The sequence below is a fragment of the Emys orbicularis genome, chromosome 4 (assembly GCF_028017835.1).
Source record: "Emys orbicularis isolate rEmyOrb1 chromosome 4, rEmyOrb1.hap1, whole genome shotgun sequence".
Lineage (NCBI taxonomy): Eukaryota > Metazoa > Chordata > Testudines > Emydidae > Emys > Emys orbicularis.
Window position 1 is genome coordinate 30,704,115 of NC_088686.1, and position 20,204 is coordinate 30,724,318.

The 20,204-nt window shown below is 41.4% G+C and overlaps 1 protein-coding gene across 1 annotated transcript in view; it reads left to right on the forward strand.

Annotated features, from left to right (window-relative positions):
• The window catches only part of BTBD7 (BTB domain containing 7), an 82,010-nt gene that overhangs the window by 59,902 nt on the left and 1,904 nt on the right, over window positions 1–20,204 (forward strand). The window contains exons 6-11 of the mRNA XM_065403634.1: window positions 5,297–5,372; window positions 10,686–10,846; window positions 11,222–11,365; window positions 12,697–12,886; window positions 15,341–15,537; window positions 17,106–17,537. Coding sequence (XP_065259706.1) covers window positions 5,297–5,372; window positions 10,686–10,846; window positions 11,222–11,365; window positions 12,697–12,886; window positions 15,341–15,537; window positions 17,106–17,537 — 1,200 coding nt within the window. The remainder of the gene's footprint in view (window positions 1–5,296; window positions 5,373–10,685; window positions 10,847–11,221; window positions 11,366–12,696; window positions 12,887–15,340; window positions 15,538–17,105; window positions 17,538–20,204) is intronic.

Genomic DNA, 20,204 nt, shown 5'->3' on the forward strand with positions numbered 1-20,204 from the left:
ACGGAACCCCAGGCCGGCAGCGGGCTGAGTGGGCTGGTGGCGTAAGATCAGCATTTTAATTTAATTTTAAATTAAGCTTCTTAAACATTTTGAAAACCTTGTTTACGTTACATACAATAGTTTAGTTATATAATACAGATTTATAGAGAGAACTTCTAAAAAACTTTAAAATTTATTACCAGCACGCAAAACCTTAAGTTAAAGTGAATAAGTGAAGACTCGGCACACCACTTCTGAAAGGTTGCCGACCCCTAAATTAGAAGATTTGTCATGTGTAGGATGGAATTTCTGGTCAAAATTAGAGAGACTTACTGTATAGTTGACTGCTTAGGGCATTTTCCTGGGATGTTTTAAAACCAGGTTCAGATCTCTCTCTGAATTAGGCAGAGCAGGGACTTGAACCTGAGTCTCCCACATCAGAGATGAGTGCCCTATGCGTGTGTGCTTCCGAGTAAGTAGGTAAAAGTAACACATACAAATGTTTGTTTCATGTTTTTGGACCAGCCCTAGTTAGTAAGCTTCTGAGACTTGGGAGATATGTTGAAGCAGTTATGCTAATGGCCTGCCTCTCTAACACCTTTGTCTTAGTAGAAAGGTTGTAGCTGCAGGGCAAAATTCCAGGCCATGTCCTATAGAAGCTTCAGTTCTGCAGCACAAATCTGTCATGTCAGACAGTCTTTACATTGGGTGTTCCCAGTCCCCAGGGCAACTGGGGGCAGACCAGATCTTTTTCTCTGAGCCTGGGCTTAGAACCGCACCTCAGGAAGAACTCTCCAGAATTCTCCGCCTCTAAGCAGCAGACACAGCAGTTTCCAGGTCTCCTTCCTTAGCAGAGCTTTCAAAAGACGTTTAACTAATGTCTTGGTTTCTTCAGTGACTTTGAGGTATTCCTCAAAACTACAAAAAAAACCCAACAAACCAAAAAGCAAAACAATGCGTTTTGGCTTTCTGAGGAGGGTTTGAAAGACAGCCTTCCCCACCCTCAGAAATGGCAGATGGAGACAACAGGCCAAAGGAACCCAGCTCCCATCTGGAGTATGGGCAAAATCCGCACCAACGGACTCAAACAGGCCACAGTAAAACCAGCGCCGAGTAGGCATGGGGCAAGGTCTCTCTTACCTGGGAGTAGACCACTTCAGAAAAGGAGGCTTGAGATAATCTGAGAACTGTATGCAGTAGAACTCACTCATTGCTCCAGAGACAAATTGATTCTTTCCCCAAAGTAAATTAAAATAAACCAACATGATTAAGATCTTTGTTACCATCAAATGATGCAGGTTGCAATAGTCCATCTCTTGCTCATTGGAACGGTAGCACCAGTTCCATGGAGAGACAAATATTTTGGTACGGTCATACAATTCTTTGTGGTACAAAATAAAACAATGGCATGCAGCCCATTTAAGATCTCAGGTCTTAGCTCTACAGGGAGATATACATTCCAAATGGAAATACTGAAATCTATCATTACAGAATTATCTTCTCAGAGTTTCAGAATATGAAAACAAACTCCTGGAATCTAGTGAATATATGATTGGGGAGAGTCACTCAAAGAAGGGAAGCTGAGAGAGAGGAACTGTGGTCACTCGTTCTAAAATGGTGATAAATGTTCTCCTAGCATCTTAGAGAAAATTCACAAATTATGTCTATGTATATATCACTTGAGGTTTAGATATTGGCATTACAAGAAAGAGACGTATGGGCCAAGTCGACTGAAGCAAAGGACATTGTAGTGTTTTTACAAGATTCCCCAACCATGGGGCTCAAGGCCAACACTTCTTGGAAAGACAAGTCAGTGATTGCAGGCATATTTCACTGTAAGAAACCCATTCCTAAAATCATTGTCGCATAACAGATTCCTGAGTATCACCAATCTTAACAAATCTCTCACAATATTAAGATTCCTGTCATGATCTTGATCTGTGTAATACAAATCCTAATAAAACCAACTTTCAGCTTCAGTTTATATGTCCCTTCCTCTTCTCATTAAACTATCTTGCCTATTCACCACCTTCTTTCCCAGGGGGCTTTAGAGCTTGCCATGCTTCAGTGAAAACCTGTTATATGTTCTATCAAACATGGTGGTTCCATGTACTAGCCAGGCCTCCATCCCCACTTCCTCCTGTAATAAGTGGTGATATTGTCCTTCTGGATGAATCTAAACATCCTAGGGAAGTAAAATTCATGTTAGATGTGAACAGAGCTTACAGGGGTTAAAACTCCTCTCACTACCATGCACGCTCTGTGAAAACAGCAGCCATTTAACGGGCAAAGAGATCACATGCTTTATGATGAGACCTCCCACCCACACTTTCTGAAACACTACATAGTTGACATCTTTAGTCCTCCTGATGCAACGTTTTGTAGAAAAGATGTTACAGAACAGGATGCCCCAGTAACCCACAAGTTCATCTTCAATCCTGTGTGGGTAAATTGAATCCTCCCTCCCTTCTGCTTTCTGCATCCCACTGTGAAGACTGACAGAAAGGGAACTGAGAGAGGTAAAATTCTATTACTTGTGAATTTTCATTCTAGGACTGTCCTTTGGAAGATTGGTATATGTCCACGGTATTTTCTTGCTATTGCTCTCTTAAGTACACCTCTACCCTGATAGAACGTGACCCGATATAACACGAATTCGGATATAATGCAGTAAAGCAGCGGGGAGCCCTGGGCCCTTTAAAGCGCCACCCGAGCCCCGCTGCTTTACCACATTATATCCGAATTTGTGTGGAGCCCCGGGCCCTTTAAATCACCGCCCGAGCCTGGCTGCCGGAGCCCCCGGGCTCCGGCAGCCAGGCTCGGGCGGTGATTTAAAGGGCCAGAGGCTCTGGCCGCTGCGGGAAGCCCCAGCCCCTTTAAATCCCTGCCCAAGCCCCGCTGCCGGAGCTCTGGCGGTGATTTAAAGGGCCCGGGGCTCCCCACAGCACCTGGAGCACCGGGCCCTTTAAATCACCACCGGGGAAGTTGGTCCAGTCCGGCACGGCGTACCGGCTCGAACCCGATATAACGCGGTCTCATCTATAAGGCGGTGAGATTTTTTGGCTCCCGAGGACCGTGTTATATCGAGGTAGAGGTGAACTTTGAAAGGGAAGAATGTGTTCCTCCAGGAAATCCCTAAATTTCATGTCACTTTATATTATTTTTTATTACAAATATTTGCACTGTAAAAATGATAAACAAAAGAAATAGTATTTTTCAATTCATCGCATTCATGATAGAGTACTTGTAAGTGTAACTTACAAATGTAGAATTTTTTTTGTTACATTGTTTTGGTTTTGAGAGCAGTTATGTAAAACTTTAGACCCTACAAGTCCATTCAGTCCTACTTCTTGTTTAGCCAATCGCTAAGACAAACAAGTTTGTTTACATTTATGGGAGATATACTGCTGCTTGCTTCTTATTTACAGTGTCACCTGAAAGTGAGAACAGGCATTCGCATGGCACTTTTGTAGCCAGCGTTGCAAGGTATTTACATGCCAGATATGCGAAACATTCGTATGCCCCTTCATGCTTCAGCCACCATTCCGAAGGACATGCTTCCATGTTGATAATTTAAAAAAATAGTGTGTTAATTAAATTTGTGACTGAACTCTTTGGGGGAGAATTGTATGTCCCCTGCTCTGTTTTACCCGCATTCTGCCATATATTTCATGTTATAGCAATCTCGGATGATGACCCAGCACATGTTTGATTTACGAAAACTGTCACTGCAGATTTGACAAAACTTAAAGAAGGTACCAGTGTGAGCTTTTTAAAAATAGCACTCGACCTAAGGTTTAAGAATCTGAAGTGCCGTCCAAAATCTGAGAGGGACGAGCTGTGGAGCATGCTTTCAGAAGTCTTAAAAGAGCAACACTCTGATGCGGAAACTACAGAACCCGAACCACCAAAATAAAAATCAACCTTCTGCTGGTGGCATCTGACTCAGATGATGAAAATGAACATGCATCGGTCCGCTCTGTTTTGGATTGTTATCGACCAGAACCCATCATCAGCATAGATGCATATCCTCTGGAATGGTGGTTGAAGCATGAAGGGACATATGAATCTTTAGTGCATCTGAATGCCTGTTCTCACTTTCAGGTGACATTGTAAACAAGAAGCGGGCACCATTATCTCCTGCAAATGTAACCAAACTTGTTTGTCTTAGCGATTTGACCTAAAGAAGTAGGACTGAGTGGACTTGTAGGCTCTAAAGTTTTACACTGTTTTATTTTTGAGTGCAGTTATGTAACAAAAACAAATCTACATTTGTAAGTTCCACTTTCACGATAAAGATTGCACTACAGTAATTGTATGAGGTGAATTGAAAAATGATTTTGTTTATCTTTATTACAGTGCAAATATTTGTAATAAAAAATATAAAGTGAGCAGTATACACTTTGTATTGTGTTGTAATTGAAATCAATATATTTGAAAATGTAGAAAAACATCCAAAAATATTTATAATGAATTTAAATTGATATTCTATTACTGTCTAATCGCAGTTTTAATCGCACTGGTAATCACAATTTTTGTAATTGAGTTAATTTGTTTTGAGTTAATCACTTGGGTTAACTGCGATTAACAGCCCTACTGGACACAGAAACTTTTAACATTTAGATATCTTTCTCCCCTTCTCCCCGCAGTGTATTGTGATGATGGAAATCTTTAGAACTTACGTTAAAAAAAAGGGGGGGGGGCAGCTTAATTATTTTCCTGGCAACTGGTAAAAATACCGGCCAGGTGGTAACTCTAGATTGCTGAGAAGAAAAGGGTGGCGCATGTGGCATAGATGAGTTCCAGAACTTTTTATGACTAGAAAGAATTTATTAAAAATAGAGATTTTTTTTAACTCTAGAAACAATAAATAATTTTTAAAAAAACTTTAAACTCCTAAAAGAGAGAAGGCAGTGGGGGAAGACACTTGTAAAATCATAATGAAAAAAACCAACAGAATTAGCAGGTTTGAGGAGGATTTATTTTTGTTTTTTTTAAATAAATGATCACTTTCTAGATTAAATGAATTATACCAGGTTCTTTGCAAACTATATTGCTTTGGGAAACTTATATTGTGTAGCAGAACTTAAAGCTAGACTTTCCTACACTGTCTTTTCCTTAGTTTAGATATCAGTTTTACTACCAAGTACTTGAAGCAACAGTGGTACATTAGAAGGAAGGCTAGTGTGAATATGCTTTTGTTGTGAGGTCATTCAATTCAGTTTTTTGCCTGAGAAATATTTGTTTGTTCAGTGGTTCCCATACAACACATTGTTAATAAACTAAGTATGCATTGTGTTCCATTTCTTTATTGTAGGCAAGTGAACAAGATATTCTTAAATATCTTGTTAAATGGGGAGAACATCAGTTGATGAAAAGAATAGCAGACAGAGGTAAGAACCTTGTTTTTAAAAAATAAAGTTGCTAGAGAAATGGATGACATATTTCAAACTGATAGTTTTTAAGTTCAGGAAAATATGTAATCTGACTATACTGTGAGCAAAGGAAAGCTAAACAGAAGCACTACTCTGGGAATTTGTCTTCACTAAAACATCAGCAGTAGCAAATAAACATTGTACTAGAAAATAGCCAAAAGCACAAGCACTCTTGATATTAGAAAGACATGATAGGTGAGGTAATATCTTTTATTGTATCAACTTCTAATGGTGAAAGAGACAAGCTTTTGACCTACACAGAGCTCTTCTTCAGGTCTGGGAAAGTACTCAGTGTTACAGCTACGTACAAAGGGGGACCAGTTAAGACATTTTAAAAAAATTTATTAAAGCTAATGTTAAAAAATATATAATACACAGGTTGAGAGAAGTGTCTGTACATCTGGGTATAGTGCTTAGATTAGCCACAAATACAAAGTTTGTTTTTTAAAAGTTATATGATGCATAGCGTACATAATCAGCAATAACCCAAATTTAGGTGAATAGATTTAATAATACAGTTTAGATATTAGAATCCAAATACTCGGGTACATCACTCATGAAAAGTTGTACAGAGATTTGGTTGTGGAAAGCAAAATATATCAATGAGTGGAGATTGTCCCTCAATAATTGAGAATTTAGGGTAGGTTGTCCATTTAGAAAATACAGTCCATGAGGAAAGTTTTTCAGTTACTTTCCTGACTGACCATTTAAGGTGAAATGGCCAGTTAACACCTCTACAGTCAGAGGTAGGGCCCTACCAATTTCACTGTCTGAAATCAGCCCTCCCCTGTGAAATCTGGTCTCCCCTGCTGCTGGGAGCCTGGGGCTCCTAGCTGTTAGTCCAGCCACGCTGGGGAGGGACAGGATTTGTCCTTCCCCTGCATAGCTGCTCTTGGTGGAGAGATTAGATACACCTCCAGAGGCAGCACAGAAATGATGGTGGTACACCCTCACTTATGCGCTGCAGCAGCCTGGGAGCTGGGCTCGGGGCTTCTCCCCCACACTGCTCCTGCCATGGCTCCGGGCTTCCTCCCCCAGCAGCCGGGGCTGGGGGCTTCCACTCCTGCTGGTGTAGTGCGAGAAACTGAAACTGCTATCTGTAGGAATTTGCTACATCAGACAGCAGTTTATTTTACAATCCCTTACATATGAGTAACTGCTACGGGTAGCAGTTTCTTGCACTACACCAGCTGGGGCTCAGGGCAGTCCGAGCTCAAGGCTGCCCAGCTCGAGGCTTCAGCCCCGCAGCTGCAGCCAGGGCTCAGGTCAGTCCAGGCTCGGGGCTTCTTCCCCCCAAGGCTCCTGCTGGGGCTTCGGGTGACCTAGTTGGAGCTTCCACCCTAGGGCTTCTTCTGAAGTTGGGGCACCCATTTTTCCCGGGGCACCCAGATTGGCTGGGGGTCCCGGCCTTAATCTGTCACTGCTCTGGACTAGGAGCCCCCAGCTGGGGGGGTCCTAGCAGCATGGGCGAGATCCTACCCACCTCCACCTCCCGGAACCTCCTCTAACTGCAGGAAGCACGGAGGATGGCTGCTGCCTAGGCAGCACAGAAGTGAGGGTGGAAATCTTGGGGCCTCCCCTTCCCCAAACAACTTTGCAAACCCCTCCCCCCCCATCCCATTTTGGGTTAGGACCCCTACGGTTACAACACCGTGAAATTTCAGATATAAACATATGAAACTGTGAAATTGACCAATTTTAAAACCCTCTGGCCGTGAAATTGACGAGAATGGACCATGAATTTGGTAGGGCCCTAGTCATAGGACAAAGAGGGTTAGTGGCTTACAGATTGTTATAATGAGCTATAAATCCACTGTCCTTAAGTCCATGACTTTTGATGTCTAGCAGAATTTTGGATTTAAGTTCCAGGCTCATCTTCTGAAGGTGTTGTACAGATATGGAATGATGGTTTTGTGAGAAGCGTTCGCCCAGAGGTGATATGGTGTTTTTTGTCTTTTATTTTTCTGAGTTCATTTGAGAGCATAGTGATTGTCTCATTTCCCCTACCGAATTATTGGGACATTTAGTGCACTGGATATGGTACACCACATGTTGTAATAGTAATGTGTAGAACCCATGGATATTGAAGGGTATGTTGTGGTGGGTGTTGAATATCATACCAGTGGAGATATGTCTGCAGATTTTTTGCATCTGTCATGGTAGGATGTGGTGCCATTTTGAGTTGATGTGTCCTGGTCTGTGGGGAACTTGCTTCTGATGGTGAGTTTAGTGTGGTTGGGGGGTTGTTTGAAGTCCAGAAAAGAGGATTTGGGAAAGATTTTCTTTCAGGATATGGTCCTCATCAAGTATGGATTGTAATTGCTTGTTTGATACCCCATATGCGTTCCAGTGTGGGGTGGTAGGTGACAACTAGGGGTGTGCGGTCAGCAGTTCTTTTCCGGTATTGAAGCAGATTCTCTTGGGGTATTTGGGTGGTCCATTCCATGATGCAGTCTACTTCTCTGGTGGAGTATCCTTGTTTGGTAAAGGCAGTTTTAAGTGTGTTAAGATATATGTCCTGGGCTTTCTCCTTGGAGCATATGCTGTGGTGTCTGAGTGCCTGGCTGTAGATAACAGATTTCTTGGTGTGTTTGGGGTGATTACTGGATCTATGAAGGTAAGCGTGGTGATCCATGGGTTTCTTGTATGTAGTAGTCTGGAGCTGATCATGGTGCATTTGTTCAGAAGTTCTTCCTCGAGGTGGCCCATGAAGAGCCATCCTAGTACACCTTGCTGTTCCCATGGTTTGTATAAAGTTTGTTGTTGAATGTAAAATTGTTAAAGGTGAGGATGAAAAGGATGAGCTTTTGATAATGTCTGTGGGGTGGATATCTCAGTGTTGTCCATCGTCTTCTACTATTTGAGACAGGCAACAGTTCTGTTGTTCTGAGGATATTGGTGTATTTAGGACAGGGGTGGGCCCTCGAGCTCCCGCAGAGGAGCGGGGTCTGGGGCTTGCCCCACTCCGGCACTGCAGCCGAAGAGCAGGGTCCGGGGCCGCTCTGCGCGGCTCCCAGAAGCAGCGGCATGTCCCCCCTCCGGCTCCTACGTATAGGAGCAGCTAGGGGGCTCCACTCCACACGCTGCCCCCGCCCCAAGTGCCGCCCCTGCCGCTCTCATTGGCCGGGAACCACAGCCAGTGGGAGCTTCAGGGGCGGTGCCTGCAGACGAGGCAGCGCGCAGCAGAGCCGCCTGGCCACACCTGCGCATAGGAGCCAGAGGGGGGACATGCCGCTGCTTCCGGGAGCTGCTTGAGGTAAGAACTGCCCGGAGCCTGGACCCCTGACCCCCTCTCGGGCTCCAACCCCCTGCCCCAACCCTGATCGCCCTCCGAACCCCTCGGTCCCAGCCCGGAGCACCCTCCTACACCCCAAACCCCTTATCCCCACCCCCACCCAAGAGTCTGCACCCCCTCCCGCGGCCCTCATTCTCCCCTGCACTCCACCCCACCTGCCCCAGCCTGGAGCCCCTCCCGCACCCTGAACTTCTCATTTCTGGGTCCAACCAGAGCCCTCACCCCCTCCCGCACCCCAACCCCAATTTTGTGAGCATTCATGGCCCGCCACACAATTTCTATACCCAGATGTGGCCCTCGGGCCAAAAAGTTTGCCCACCCCGATTTAGGAAGTGGAAGAATGGTGTTCTGTGGGAGGTTATTAATGTTGTGGAGTTTCTGAAGAAAGTCAGTTGTCCTGGAGGAAACTGACCCTTTCTGTAATGAGTGGTTTGAGGATGGTTTCTAAGAGTCTGCATATTCCTAGGGTAAGAGTGCTGTGGCCAAATATAATGGATCTGCCTGGGTTCCCTTATTTGTGTATCTTGGGAAGATGGGGGATGACGTTGTATAATTTCTCAAAGTTGTTTGGGAAAGGATTTGATGATATCCCTAAATTGCTGGTTGAACAGTGGTGTGGGATCTTCTTTGATTCCTTTATAATAGGTTGTGTCAGAGAGTTGTCAGTTGGCTTCCATGACAACATCATCATGGTTGAGGACTACAAGGGTGTCCCCTTTGTCTGCTGATTTGATCACTATCTGGCGGATGGATTTCAGGGATTGTATAGCTGTCCTCTCAGCGGTGGAAAGATTGTGGTGGATGTGATGCTTGTTAAGGATTTCACTGATTATTTTACTGAAGTAATTAATGTAATGATCAAATGTGTAGTTTTGGTCTGTTGTGGGATGTCCAGTCAAATGATTTTTTTCTTATGACTGTCAGTGTGGCGTATGACGGTAGTTGTGGGTGGTGCCGTCTTTTGTTGTGAAAGAATTGTTTGAGGCAGAGTCAGCAAAAGAATTCTAGTAGTTCTCTTGTAGTATGGTATCAAGTTCTGTGGTGGGGAGAAGTTCAGTCCCTTGGAGAGTACAGATAATTCAACTCCAGTTAAAGGAGCATTGATAATTTGATGGTTGGGTGTAGTGTGCAAGTGGTGGGTCCTGGTTTATGGTTTCTCCTGAATGTGGTGTTCTGTGCATTGTCGGGTAGTTGGTTCCACTTTCTGTTTTTGTGGTGGGTAGCTGGCATCGGGTTTTTTATAGTTGTTTTGGGATTCTTGCATGATCTCTGTGTGGGTTTCCTGATATATTTTTTTTCTTCCAGTGTGTGGGAACATGTGGTGATTTCTTGTTTTAGTGATCCCTTCTGGAATATGTGAGGTGCAAAAGATGGTTCCTTAGTTTTTTCTGAAGTCGTTCTGCAGAGCTGTTCAGCATATTTACAGTTGTATGTAGTAAAATATGTATTGTAGCTTAAGCAGAAATAATGGGCTTGATGCAGAAATTACTAGATGGGTTATATGGCCAGTGCTGTATAGCTGACTAGATTATGATGATGGTCCCTTTTGCCATTAAAAATCTGTGAAAATAGTCTGGTCTTTCTTGGAAACCACTGCGGGAAGGGAAAAAATCCACAGAAGAGTCTTGAGGAACTACCAACTGTTGGGGATGAAAAGAGTTTTTTGTTGCTGCAGGAGCATGGTTTTGCAAAGGGATACAAACCATCTTTCTGTCAGCTTAAGCAGTAACAAGCCAGATAGAAAATAAATTTGGGGGAAATGGCTTTTAGGCAGGTGACTCACATCCATAGGAACCAGACTGAATTGTGCTGGTGGCATGCTGGTTCGTTTTGTGGAAAAACAATGCCAGGCTCTGTCTGTCACTCACTACGCAGATTTCCTTTTCCTTCCTGCAACAGAAAAGTAGAACTTCTGTTTTCCTATTAAAAAATGTGTATTCAGGTGGAGACTATATATTTATTATTCCTTTCCACAGAGCCCAATTTACTGAGTGGTACTGCCCACAGTGTGAACAAACGCGGTGTAAAGAGGCGAGATCTTGACATTGAGGAGCTGAGAGAGATCCTATCTTCTCTTTTACCTGTTGTCCGCACTGAGCACATTTTACCTATGAACAGTGAAATACTGAGTGATGCTGTAAGTCTTTCTTCTCCCACACCCCACAATCCACCTTTCAGACACACAGATCTAGCCTATGGGATTTTATATTTCAAGCAGTGCAAAAGTCCTGGGTTATTTTAACTTTTTTGAGATAGAGGCACCAAAATTTATGAACTTTTGTTATTGATAATTATCATAAAATAGTATTTTTAATGCAAGTTTTGTGCAAAATTTAAAATTTGGAATGGCTGGTGAATTTTGGATCCGAGTGAGTACTACTTGATTAAAAAAAAAATGATTTCACTTAAATTCCTCAGGGAGCTTGGCTGTACCTATTCAGCGTGTTTGGTTACTAAAATATTAGTAATATAAATTGTAATATGTTCAGTTTAAAAATTCTGTCTTTTACAGATGAAGAGAGGCCTCATTAGCACCCCTCCTTCAGACATGCTACCAACAGCAGAAGGTGGAAAGTCAAATGCCTGGCTACGGCAAAAAAATGCTGGGATATATGTTAGGCCACGACTGTTCTCACCATATGTAGAAGAGGCAAAGGTAACCATTGATAATATGTGGTCATTACTAAACTGACATCAACAAGGAATGCTGCAGACAGAAAGTTTCAGTATATCTTGTATTGTTTGCATGTGCTGGTCTAAAATACTAACACTTTCAGTTTAACAAGGCTTATGGGGCTGATCATTAGACCCAAGTCTACAGCTTGTTGGAAGACTTGACAACTGTTCTAGTCAGAATTTCCTGATTCACTGAAATCAAAATGTTTTGATGAGTCTTTGGTTTTGATGAAATTCTGAGGGAAGACCTGCTTGGCAGTATGAAAGCTGAGAGCCTGGGGGTCCTGGCTTCTGCTAGGTGGAGAATGGAAATTCCACTTTTCAGAGAATTTTTAAATTTTTGGTTTTCATTCCAAATGTGAACTAAGCCACATTTTAAAATCTCTAAATCCTCTGCAAAACAGAATGGCTGTCCTTGTCCAGCTCTCCTGAAGCCCCCCATTGTGCACCTCCAACAATAACCTCCCCATAACTCACCTTAAGGTAGCAGCTGAGGTGCAGGTGGCATCCTAGGACAGGCTTAGGAAAGGGCATGGGCATATCTGTGATGGGGCAGGAGTATGATGCAATCTGGCAATCCTGGCTCATAAAGTGGCCCCTTGTGGACCACTGCTACATGTTAAAGCAGCCATGACTTATGCCAGGAGCTGGTTTGGCCTCAGCAATGCCTAGGTTTGGGTGACAGAAGGGCAGTGTAAAGACAGCTATTCTCATCTCCCTCTCCCCCACCCCGCTGGTGCTCTTGTGCATCTGAAGATCGAACTTCTGTAATCATAAGAAGAGTCCATAAGCATATGAGATTTTGACAATGTGTTTTTTTGAGGGGAGATTCCTAATTTTTTGTTCATGGGATCAAACTAAAGAAACTCCAACATTAAATCCCTTTTGCTATCATTAAAGTACTCCTTTTGCTAATATTAATCAGAAGGGGGGGAGGGAGGGAGGGAGAACGGACTTGACTCATGTTCTTCCATCTATAAAGTGAAGAGATTATATTTCCAGCATCATCTGAGGGGTGCCTAAATTTAATTTGTTGATTGTAAAGTGCTGTGAGAATTTTGAGTGGAAAATACTCTAGAAAACCCAAGTAATGTTATAAATTGGGAGCAGACAAAATGGGTTTGCGTACTGTTAGGCCTTCAGCCCCTGTGCTTTCTACATATTAGTGGTACCTTTTAAAAGGATTCATCTGCATATTTCAGGGGGCAGTAGTTGGTTGTGTTATGGTTACTCTATGTGGAAAATATGACTTTGGAAAAGTAGTAGAATTTTTTGTAGCAGTTCTTATTATCCTAACTACTATTGTTTTAGTCGGTGCTAGATGAGATGATGGTGGAACAAACAGACCTAGTTCGTTTGCGGATGGTTAGAATGTCCAACGTGCCCGACACCCTCTACATGGTAAACAACGCAGTGCCACAGTGCTGTCATATGATTAGCCACCAGCAAATCAGCAGTAATCAGTCCAATCCTCCTTCAGTTGTCGCCAATGAAATCCCAGGTAAGAATGCTAGCTGAACTGCAGCATTCTATTTACTGTCCTCTGGGGTTCTGTTGATGGGGATTATTAAATTCTTCTTGTTTCCCAGAGTTTTCTCATCTGGGGTTGGTAGCTGGACTGCTTATTTTAAGAGATTTCCTCCAAGGACTCTGAGTTTGGGATGAGTGGGAATTTTTTTGAGTAGAATTCTAACTAATTGTGAAGGAAAGGAGCCCTAGTAGAAAGGGTACTAGTATTCAGTTAGTGTAGAAGCACTTTTATAACCATAGTATCTCACCAGTATGATACTAGATTCAAATATCTACTCTACAGAGCTGTCCATAACTGATAGAATTGTCGGAGAATAACAGAGTTCTCACTTTCACACATTGCCCCCAGCAGCAGAAGGCAGAAACGATGCCATCCTATAGACAAGACTCCAAAAAAAATCAACCAAATGTCAAATTATATAACCCGTTGCATTGTGCCAAATTCAAACACTAGTGAGCTGCCAACAGGAAAAATTTCCCCAAAATAACTTGGCCTTGACTGAAAATGTTCTGCTGCCACTCCTGAAAAATTCCACTCCAAGGACATGGAATGAGAACATCTCGACCAATCTTAAATGCCATCGTAGCTGGGTTCTGGGCAATTCAAGGCTTAAAGATTGTCACCAACGCTTTGACTCACACCCGAAAACAAAGAGCAAGCCAGTGCAGTATTTTGAGCACAGGAATTTTGTGCTGGTAGTGGCCCACCTTATTTAATGCTCCACTGATCACAAGAAAAAGGGATTGTTTAGCCAGTTTCACGAGCAGGGAAATCATTAGAGCTGTGGACTGAGCCAAATAGGTTTGCGTTACAGGCATATGTTACAACAAGCTGTGCTCTCATGCCAGGAGACATCCCTGGAGCACAGAGAGCAGAAAAGAGCTGGCCATCTGAAGAACCAAGCAGCATTCTCCTGTCTGTGCTCCAGGAGCTAGGTATGATTCTCAGCTGATCATTCCCCCACAAGGGCAGACTGAACGTTTTGGGCTGGTAGCGTGACATGTTCCTGAGGCTTTGTGAACCTCCGCTGAACTGTACCTGCAGTATTCAGGTTATGGTCAGCAAACTCTTGTCAGGGTTCTTTGGACCTGTTTGTCTGAATCAGAAATCATGCAAGAGCTGAACTTGGCCCATGAACTCCTGAGTGAAACTATATTGTTCCTGTATCCTGCTTCTACAATGGATGCCATCCAGACAACACTAAAATGTGTGTGATTTTAGAAGATTGAGTGTGTTGACTTACGAAAAATTTCTCCAAACCCAAGCCAGGTTATTGTTAACAAACCTTTTGAAGGGAGGGCTGAGTCATGCTGCCCTGAAATCTTCCTTTCATATAGTGTGACCTTGACACATAGTGTTTTACTGCCTGAGTGTTTTGCCATGGTGAAACAGAGTATAGAGGCTTGTTTGAGACTCTTGGAGATATTGCTTTTCTGCTCATGTTTACTATGTTAGTTCATATGCCAGAAATAAAAAAGAAAACATTTTGGAAAAATTAGCAAGTCTGATACCACACACACTGTGGTGATCTTTATGAAACTAGAAGCAATTGATGTTTGTTTGTAGTTACATGATGTGGTGTTTATTTCACCTCTGAAATGCAAATACCCCATGCATTGCTCTTGCTGTCTAATCCATTTAATCTTTGTGGACCTTTCATCACAGATGGTAATATTTTGCCATTGGATAGCTGGTGAGGTTCACGATTCCAACGCTGCATTTACGGAGGCTTGGATTTAACTTTTCTCAAGATATGCAAATGTTACTAGGGACAGAAAATTCACAAAGAAATATCACCCATTACCAGACAGCAGCAAAATGTTACATGATAGTTGTGCAATAGGATAACCAAATACCCAAAATTACATATGATTTCCTTTTGGAAAGGTTTCTAATTATTTCAAGGCAGCTGCATAAAACAGTGTAATTTTCACAGGTTTATGTTGGCTTAAAACTCATGTAATTTCTTTAAAATGTATTTTCTGTAGTTATTACTGGTACTATGGTCTTGTGATCCCAGAATTCCACCAAAAACATAAATTGCGGCAAGAACATCAGCATATTGTTGGCCTAGAGGGAATGTGCAGTTGAGATTTAAAATATTCTGGCTCCCAAATCACTGTAAGGGGATTACAAAGAAGAGTATATTTGTGGTTTGCTTTAGTAGAAGCCAGAAAAATGGCGCACATCTTTAGCACTAGTATGTTCTACACTTTATCCCATAAAGATGCTCTAAGGCATTAAGCACAAATATGTAAGTCATACTATTCTTGGCTTGGTGCCAGTCATCTTCAGCAACATAGTCAGCCTAACATTAATTCTGAATGAAAAACTAAAGTTAATCACGTCATTGAATTGAATAGTCCCATTAACATCTTAAGAAATAAATTCTCTTGTAACTTTTCACTGTCATTTTTTTCCCAGTTCCCCATCTCCTTGTTGTTAAAGAGATGGTCAAACGGCTCCAGGAGCTCCGTCATACTGAGCAGGTTCAAAGAGCATATGCTCTTAATTGTGGAGAAGGAGCCACTGTCAGTTATGAGATTCAGATTCGTGTATTGCGAGAGTTTGGACTTTCTGATGCTGCTGCTGAGCTTTTGCAGGTATGGAAAACTGTCTGGGTAAGTTTAATTCCTCCTCCAGGGTGATTTGGTGCGAATCTTTTGAAAACTGAATGTTTGACCAGGACTGCAACAAAAACTAACATTGTATAGGTGTACGCTTTTTTTTTTACTCTATTTTTGTATTTCTACTCAGTGATCAGGCAGTAGTAATGAACTGCTTGCTGGAGGTGTAGAAAATTGGATGTTAGAAAGAGGGTGGTATTTATACATCGTAAAATGGGCCTGGAAGTGAAGAATTTTTACCAGTGAGAAAACGCATATTTTTATTATATCAAATAAATAAATTAAGCTTATTTCCAACATCAACCAGCAGTGGCATTTGTTGAAAGAGGTGGAGGAGACACAGAGGGAATGTTAATGCTTCTTTTTGGAAAAGATGCCATAATGTGGAGTGAAAATGTCCAGTGCCTGATTCCAGTGACATTGGTTACATGTATTCTCGGAATCTGAGAAGCTTTTGTCATTGTCACTGTGTAAAGCACTTGATGTTCAAGCATTCCTGGGGAAAGGGCTGATGATCGCACAGACTTAAAGTAAATAGGAAGGTGAGGAGGTCTTTGCAATAATGCAATACAGTGGTTGTAAAATACACTGTTCTTGAACCCCACGGGGGAACACCAGTAGATTTCTTATGTGTAATCAGTTTAAAATTTTTACATTTCTGTCACTTAAAAACCACCATCCACTAAAGAAGCGTTTGGTCTTTTCCTCCATTTGAACTGGTTGGTTAAATGTTGCAAAAACGGTGTTCCAGTGCTTGTCACCCTTGTTTTAATTCTGATTTGTTTATTGGTAACATTTGCAGTGTTGTTTGCTATGCATGAACATTAGAGAATAGGTATACTTTTGCAATACCTATATTCTTTTGGGGGACACAAGCATGAGTAAGAGCAGTCTGTGCTCACTATTTATTATTTGCTGTTTGTCATTTGTTGTTGGTTATTTTCCTGTTTTGAAAAGCTTCCATCTAGATACGGAGCAGAAATTATACCATGTGACTTAAGTGACCACTCACTGTAAATAGTGAAAGTGAGCAATTTGTGAACAACTTGTAGTCTGCAAATTGTTCATCCATATGACTCTGAATACTTAAGAATAACAAATTGTTTCAAGAACGAGTCCTGAAGAGGGAAAAGGACTAAATATTTAGATAGTAAGTCAGTCCTTGCCCCCAAAGAATTTACAGTGTGCCCATACAGCAGGTGGGCAGGGAAAGGGGGCAATTTTGATTGAGGCCTCCAAATGCTGCCGGAATGATGATAATACATTTGGACATCTTAATCACAGTGAGTAATTTGACCAGTTCTACCACATAGGGAAGCTGATGCAAGGCTCTCGCCTCTGACTTTTTCTGAAGGTGTCTCCCTTATGGCCATGCTGCTCTTTCATGATCAGCTCTTTGTCACCTTTTTAAAGTCTTTCAGTGTATTATTTAAAACAGTGGGACTAACTAGTCATTGTACTAAGTCTAGATTACAAGTCCCAATCTTTGGTCAGTTATATAGGAAATCTGCCCCAAAAACCACAACTTTTTTAATCTCTTATTTTGTTGTATTCCCTTGCAGAATCCTCACAAGTTCTTTCCTGACGAACGGTTTGGGGATGAAAGCCCACTCTTAACTATGAGACAGTCTGGACGATGTCGTGTTAACAGCACTCCCACTGCAGAAACCATGTTTACAGAACTTGACTCTTTTGTGGCCTTCCATCCACCACTGCCCCCTCCTCCACCTCCTTACCATCCACCAGCTACTCCTATTCATAGCCAGTTCAAAATGGGCTGGAAACAAAGGGTGCCGAGTCAACATCCCTCACGTTCCTTTTCTTATCCATGTAACCATTCACTGTTCCACTCCAGGACAGCTCCTAAAGTTGCCCCACCTGTCTACTTACCTGGTGTCAAAGCAGCAGCACCCCCTGATTGCACTAACACTACAGGACTGGGGAGACAAACCGTAGCTGCAGCAGCAGCAGTCATGGCAGCTGAAAAGCAAGCAGTAAGTGCATCTTTTTTCCCCCCATCAAAGTAATTTGTTGAAAAGGAAAGTTAAGGTGAAATGTAATGAAATAACGTGGCTTGGAGGGAGGTGCAAAGGCTCAGTGGGGAGTGTAAATGTGAAAATGAACCTTCTCCCCTCCACCCCTTCTGTAAAATACCTGAACCATCATGGTGGAGGGAGCCAAAACAGAAGGAGCAGAACTAGTGGAATAGACAGGGGAATAGGTGAATATAGGTGTTACTCTTTCAATACATATTCACTTGAGAAGTAATGTAGACAGACGGGCATGTGGAGGAAATCCGTGGAGAGTTCTGAATGCCTGGAGGCAATTTTGAATTGGATTCTAAAATGAATAAGCCGGTGGAAGGTGACAGAGAATGGGATATATGCATATATAGAAAGAGTTCATGGATTAATATTTAAAGGTAAAGAAAAAATTGTGTACATATCTAAGTTGCAAGGAAGACTGGTTTCCTTGAGTGAAGCTGACTTCATCATATGATTGGTAGTATGTCTGGATAGAAATGTAATTGCTAAAAGCACATTTTAAAAAGAAAAGTTTTAATGTTGACATTACTTGATATCAGTTTTAGGACTCCTAAACCTGTTTCGAGACTGTGTGTGTGCATGTCTCCCAACACACTATACTTCAATTTCTGAAGACCTGCTTATAGTCACTCAGATCTTTCCAAACAATTTATATTTACTTAAACCTGAACTTTTGTATGCTCTGCACCCAAAGGTGACTTGTTTTTCAGTTGGTAAAACTCAGTTCAGATCTTTCTAAATTACCTGAGCTTGGTAGAAGTTTTCATATTTTAAGAAAAATATTCAAGTGCTTTCTTAAGCTCCCATTACAAAATACCCCATTTTTAAGTTAGTTCAAACTTGCAATGTACTTATTCCTCATATTAAAAAATGCCTTTGACATAAGTTAGTGTCTGAAAGTCATGCAAAAAGCTTGTATGCTTATTAACCACTAGATCATAACAAGCAAATACATGGTAGGAACTCCACAGGTTGGAATGAGTGAAACTGCTTTTAAAGAAGGAACGGATTTAAAGCAGTTATATGTATGCTTCTTTGTATTCTATTTAACATTAACTTGAAGAAACCCCACACCCTCTTGAATGCAAAGTAATGACTAAGAATTTAGTATAGGAATTGCCCTACTGGTCTCTGAACAGTGACCAATACTAGATATTTCAGAGAAAGGCACAGGAAATCCTGTAGTAGACAGCCTGCCCACAGGAGAAGTTTCTTCCTAACACACTGTTAGTAATTACCTTATGCTAAAGCATAAGGAACCTTTTAAAATATCTTTTTATCGTTTCTAACATAACTGTAGATGTTGTCATTATCCATATAAATCCTTTTTAAAAAAAAATCTTAAGCCCGTGGCCTCTTTATTCTGTGGCAATGGTGCTCCAAAATTTGTTTTTATGTTTTGGGGTAAGAAGTATTTCCTTATTGTACTGCCTTTCAATTTCTTTGCTTGTCTCTTTATTTTTATATTATCTAAAAAGTTGGGATTCCTATTTAGACTATCTTTTCTATACTTCATTATTTTAGATACCTTTAACTTGTCCCCTTATTCATTTTCTCACCAGTTACAATCTTTTCAGTCTCTCTTCCTGTTGAAATCTTTCCATGTCAGTTCAATTTTCACTTTCTCTCTGCACCCTTCTTTTTCTGTGATCCTTTGAGACTGAGTGACTAGACTTGAACACAGTCTCTCAGGTGAGGGCATACCATTAATACATACAATGACATAATACAGCCAGTCTTTTCTAGCCCTGTTTTGTTAGACATACTGTTTGCTCAGCGCGCAGAAATGGTTGGGGGGGGGTGTGAAGTGTTCATTGAGGTAGGCAAAAGTATACCTGGGTATTTTTCCTGAGTGATTACAATTAATTTAGGAGCCAGAAATATGTATGATTGTTTCAAATTATTCCTTCCCACTTGCATTCAACATTGACTTGTACCTGCCATTTATGCTGCCTATTCACTTGTCTTTCTTAGGTCCATCTGAAGTTCTTCTGTCATCTCTAGTCTGGACTAAACTAAATAATTTTGTCATTTTACAAATTTTGTCATCTCACTACTCACTCCCTTTTTCTAGATAATGAATAAATATATTAAACAATTCCAGTCCTAGTAAAGAATCATTGATACAGTATCCTGCTGTTAACCTTTTGCCATGCTGAAAATTGACTATTTATCCCTACTTGTCTTAGTTTCTTATCAATAAAAACGTTTACTTCTCAATCCATGAATATGTAGCTTCCTTAGTAGCCTTATATGAGGGTTCAAATTTATGTCAACTTTTTCTCCTTTATCCATTCTTTAGCCAATGTGGTCAAATAATTCTAGTAAAGTAGAAACGCACAATTTTCCTTCACAGCCCTTGTATTAGTTTATACCTGTCAAGTCGTATTCATCTAGTGGTTTGCTGGAGATGATAAAAGTAGAAATTATAATTTTCCTGGGAGGTTTATTGGTCTGTAATTGGCAAGATCACCTCCAAACATGTAACAAGGAGAGAAGAATCAATTTCGTAACTACCACAGCAATTTTAACTCAGCCATATTGTGTGCAAATAAATATATAAAGCATAAATGTAATTATTCTGTATTTACAGAATACAGAATATGTGCAGAGAGG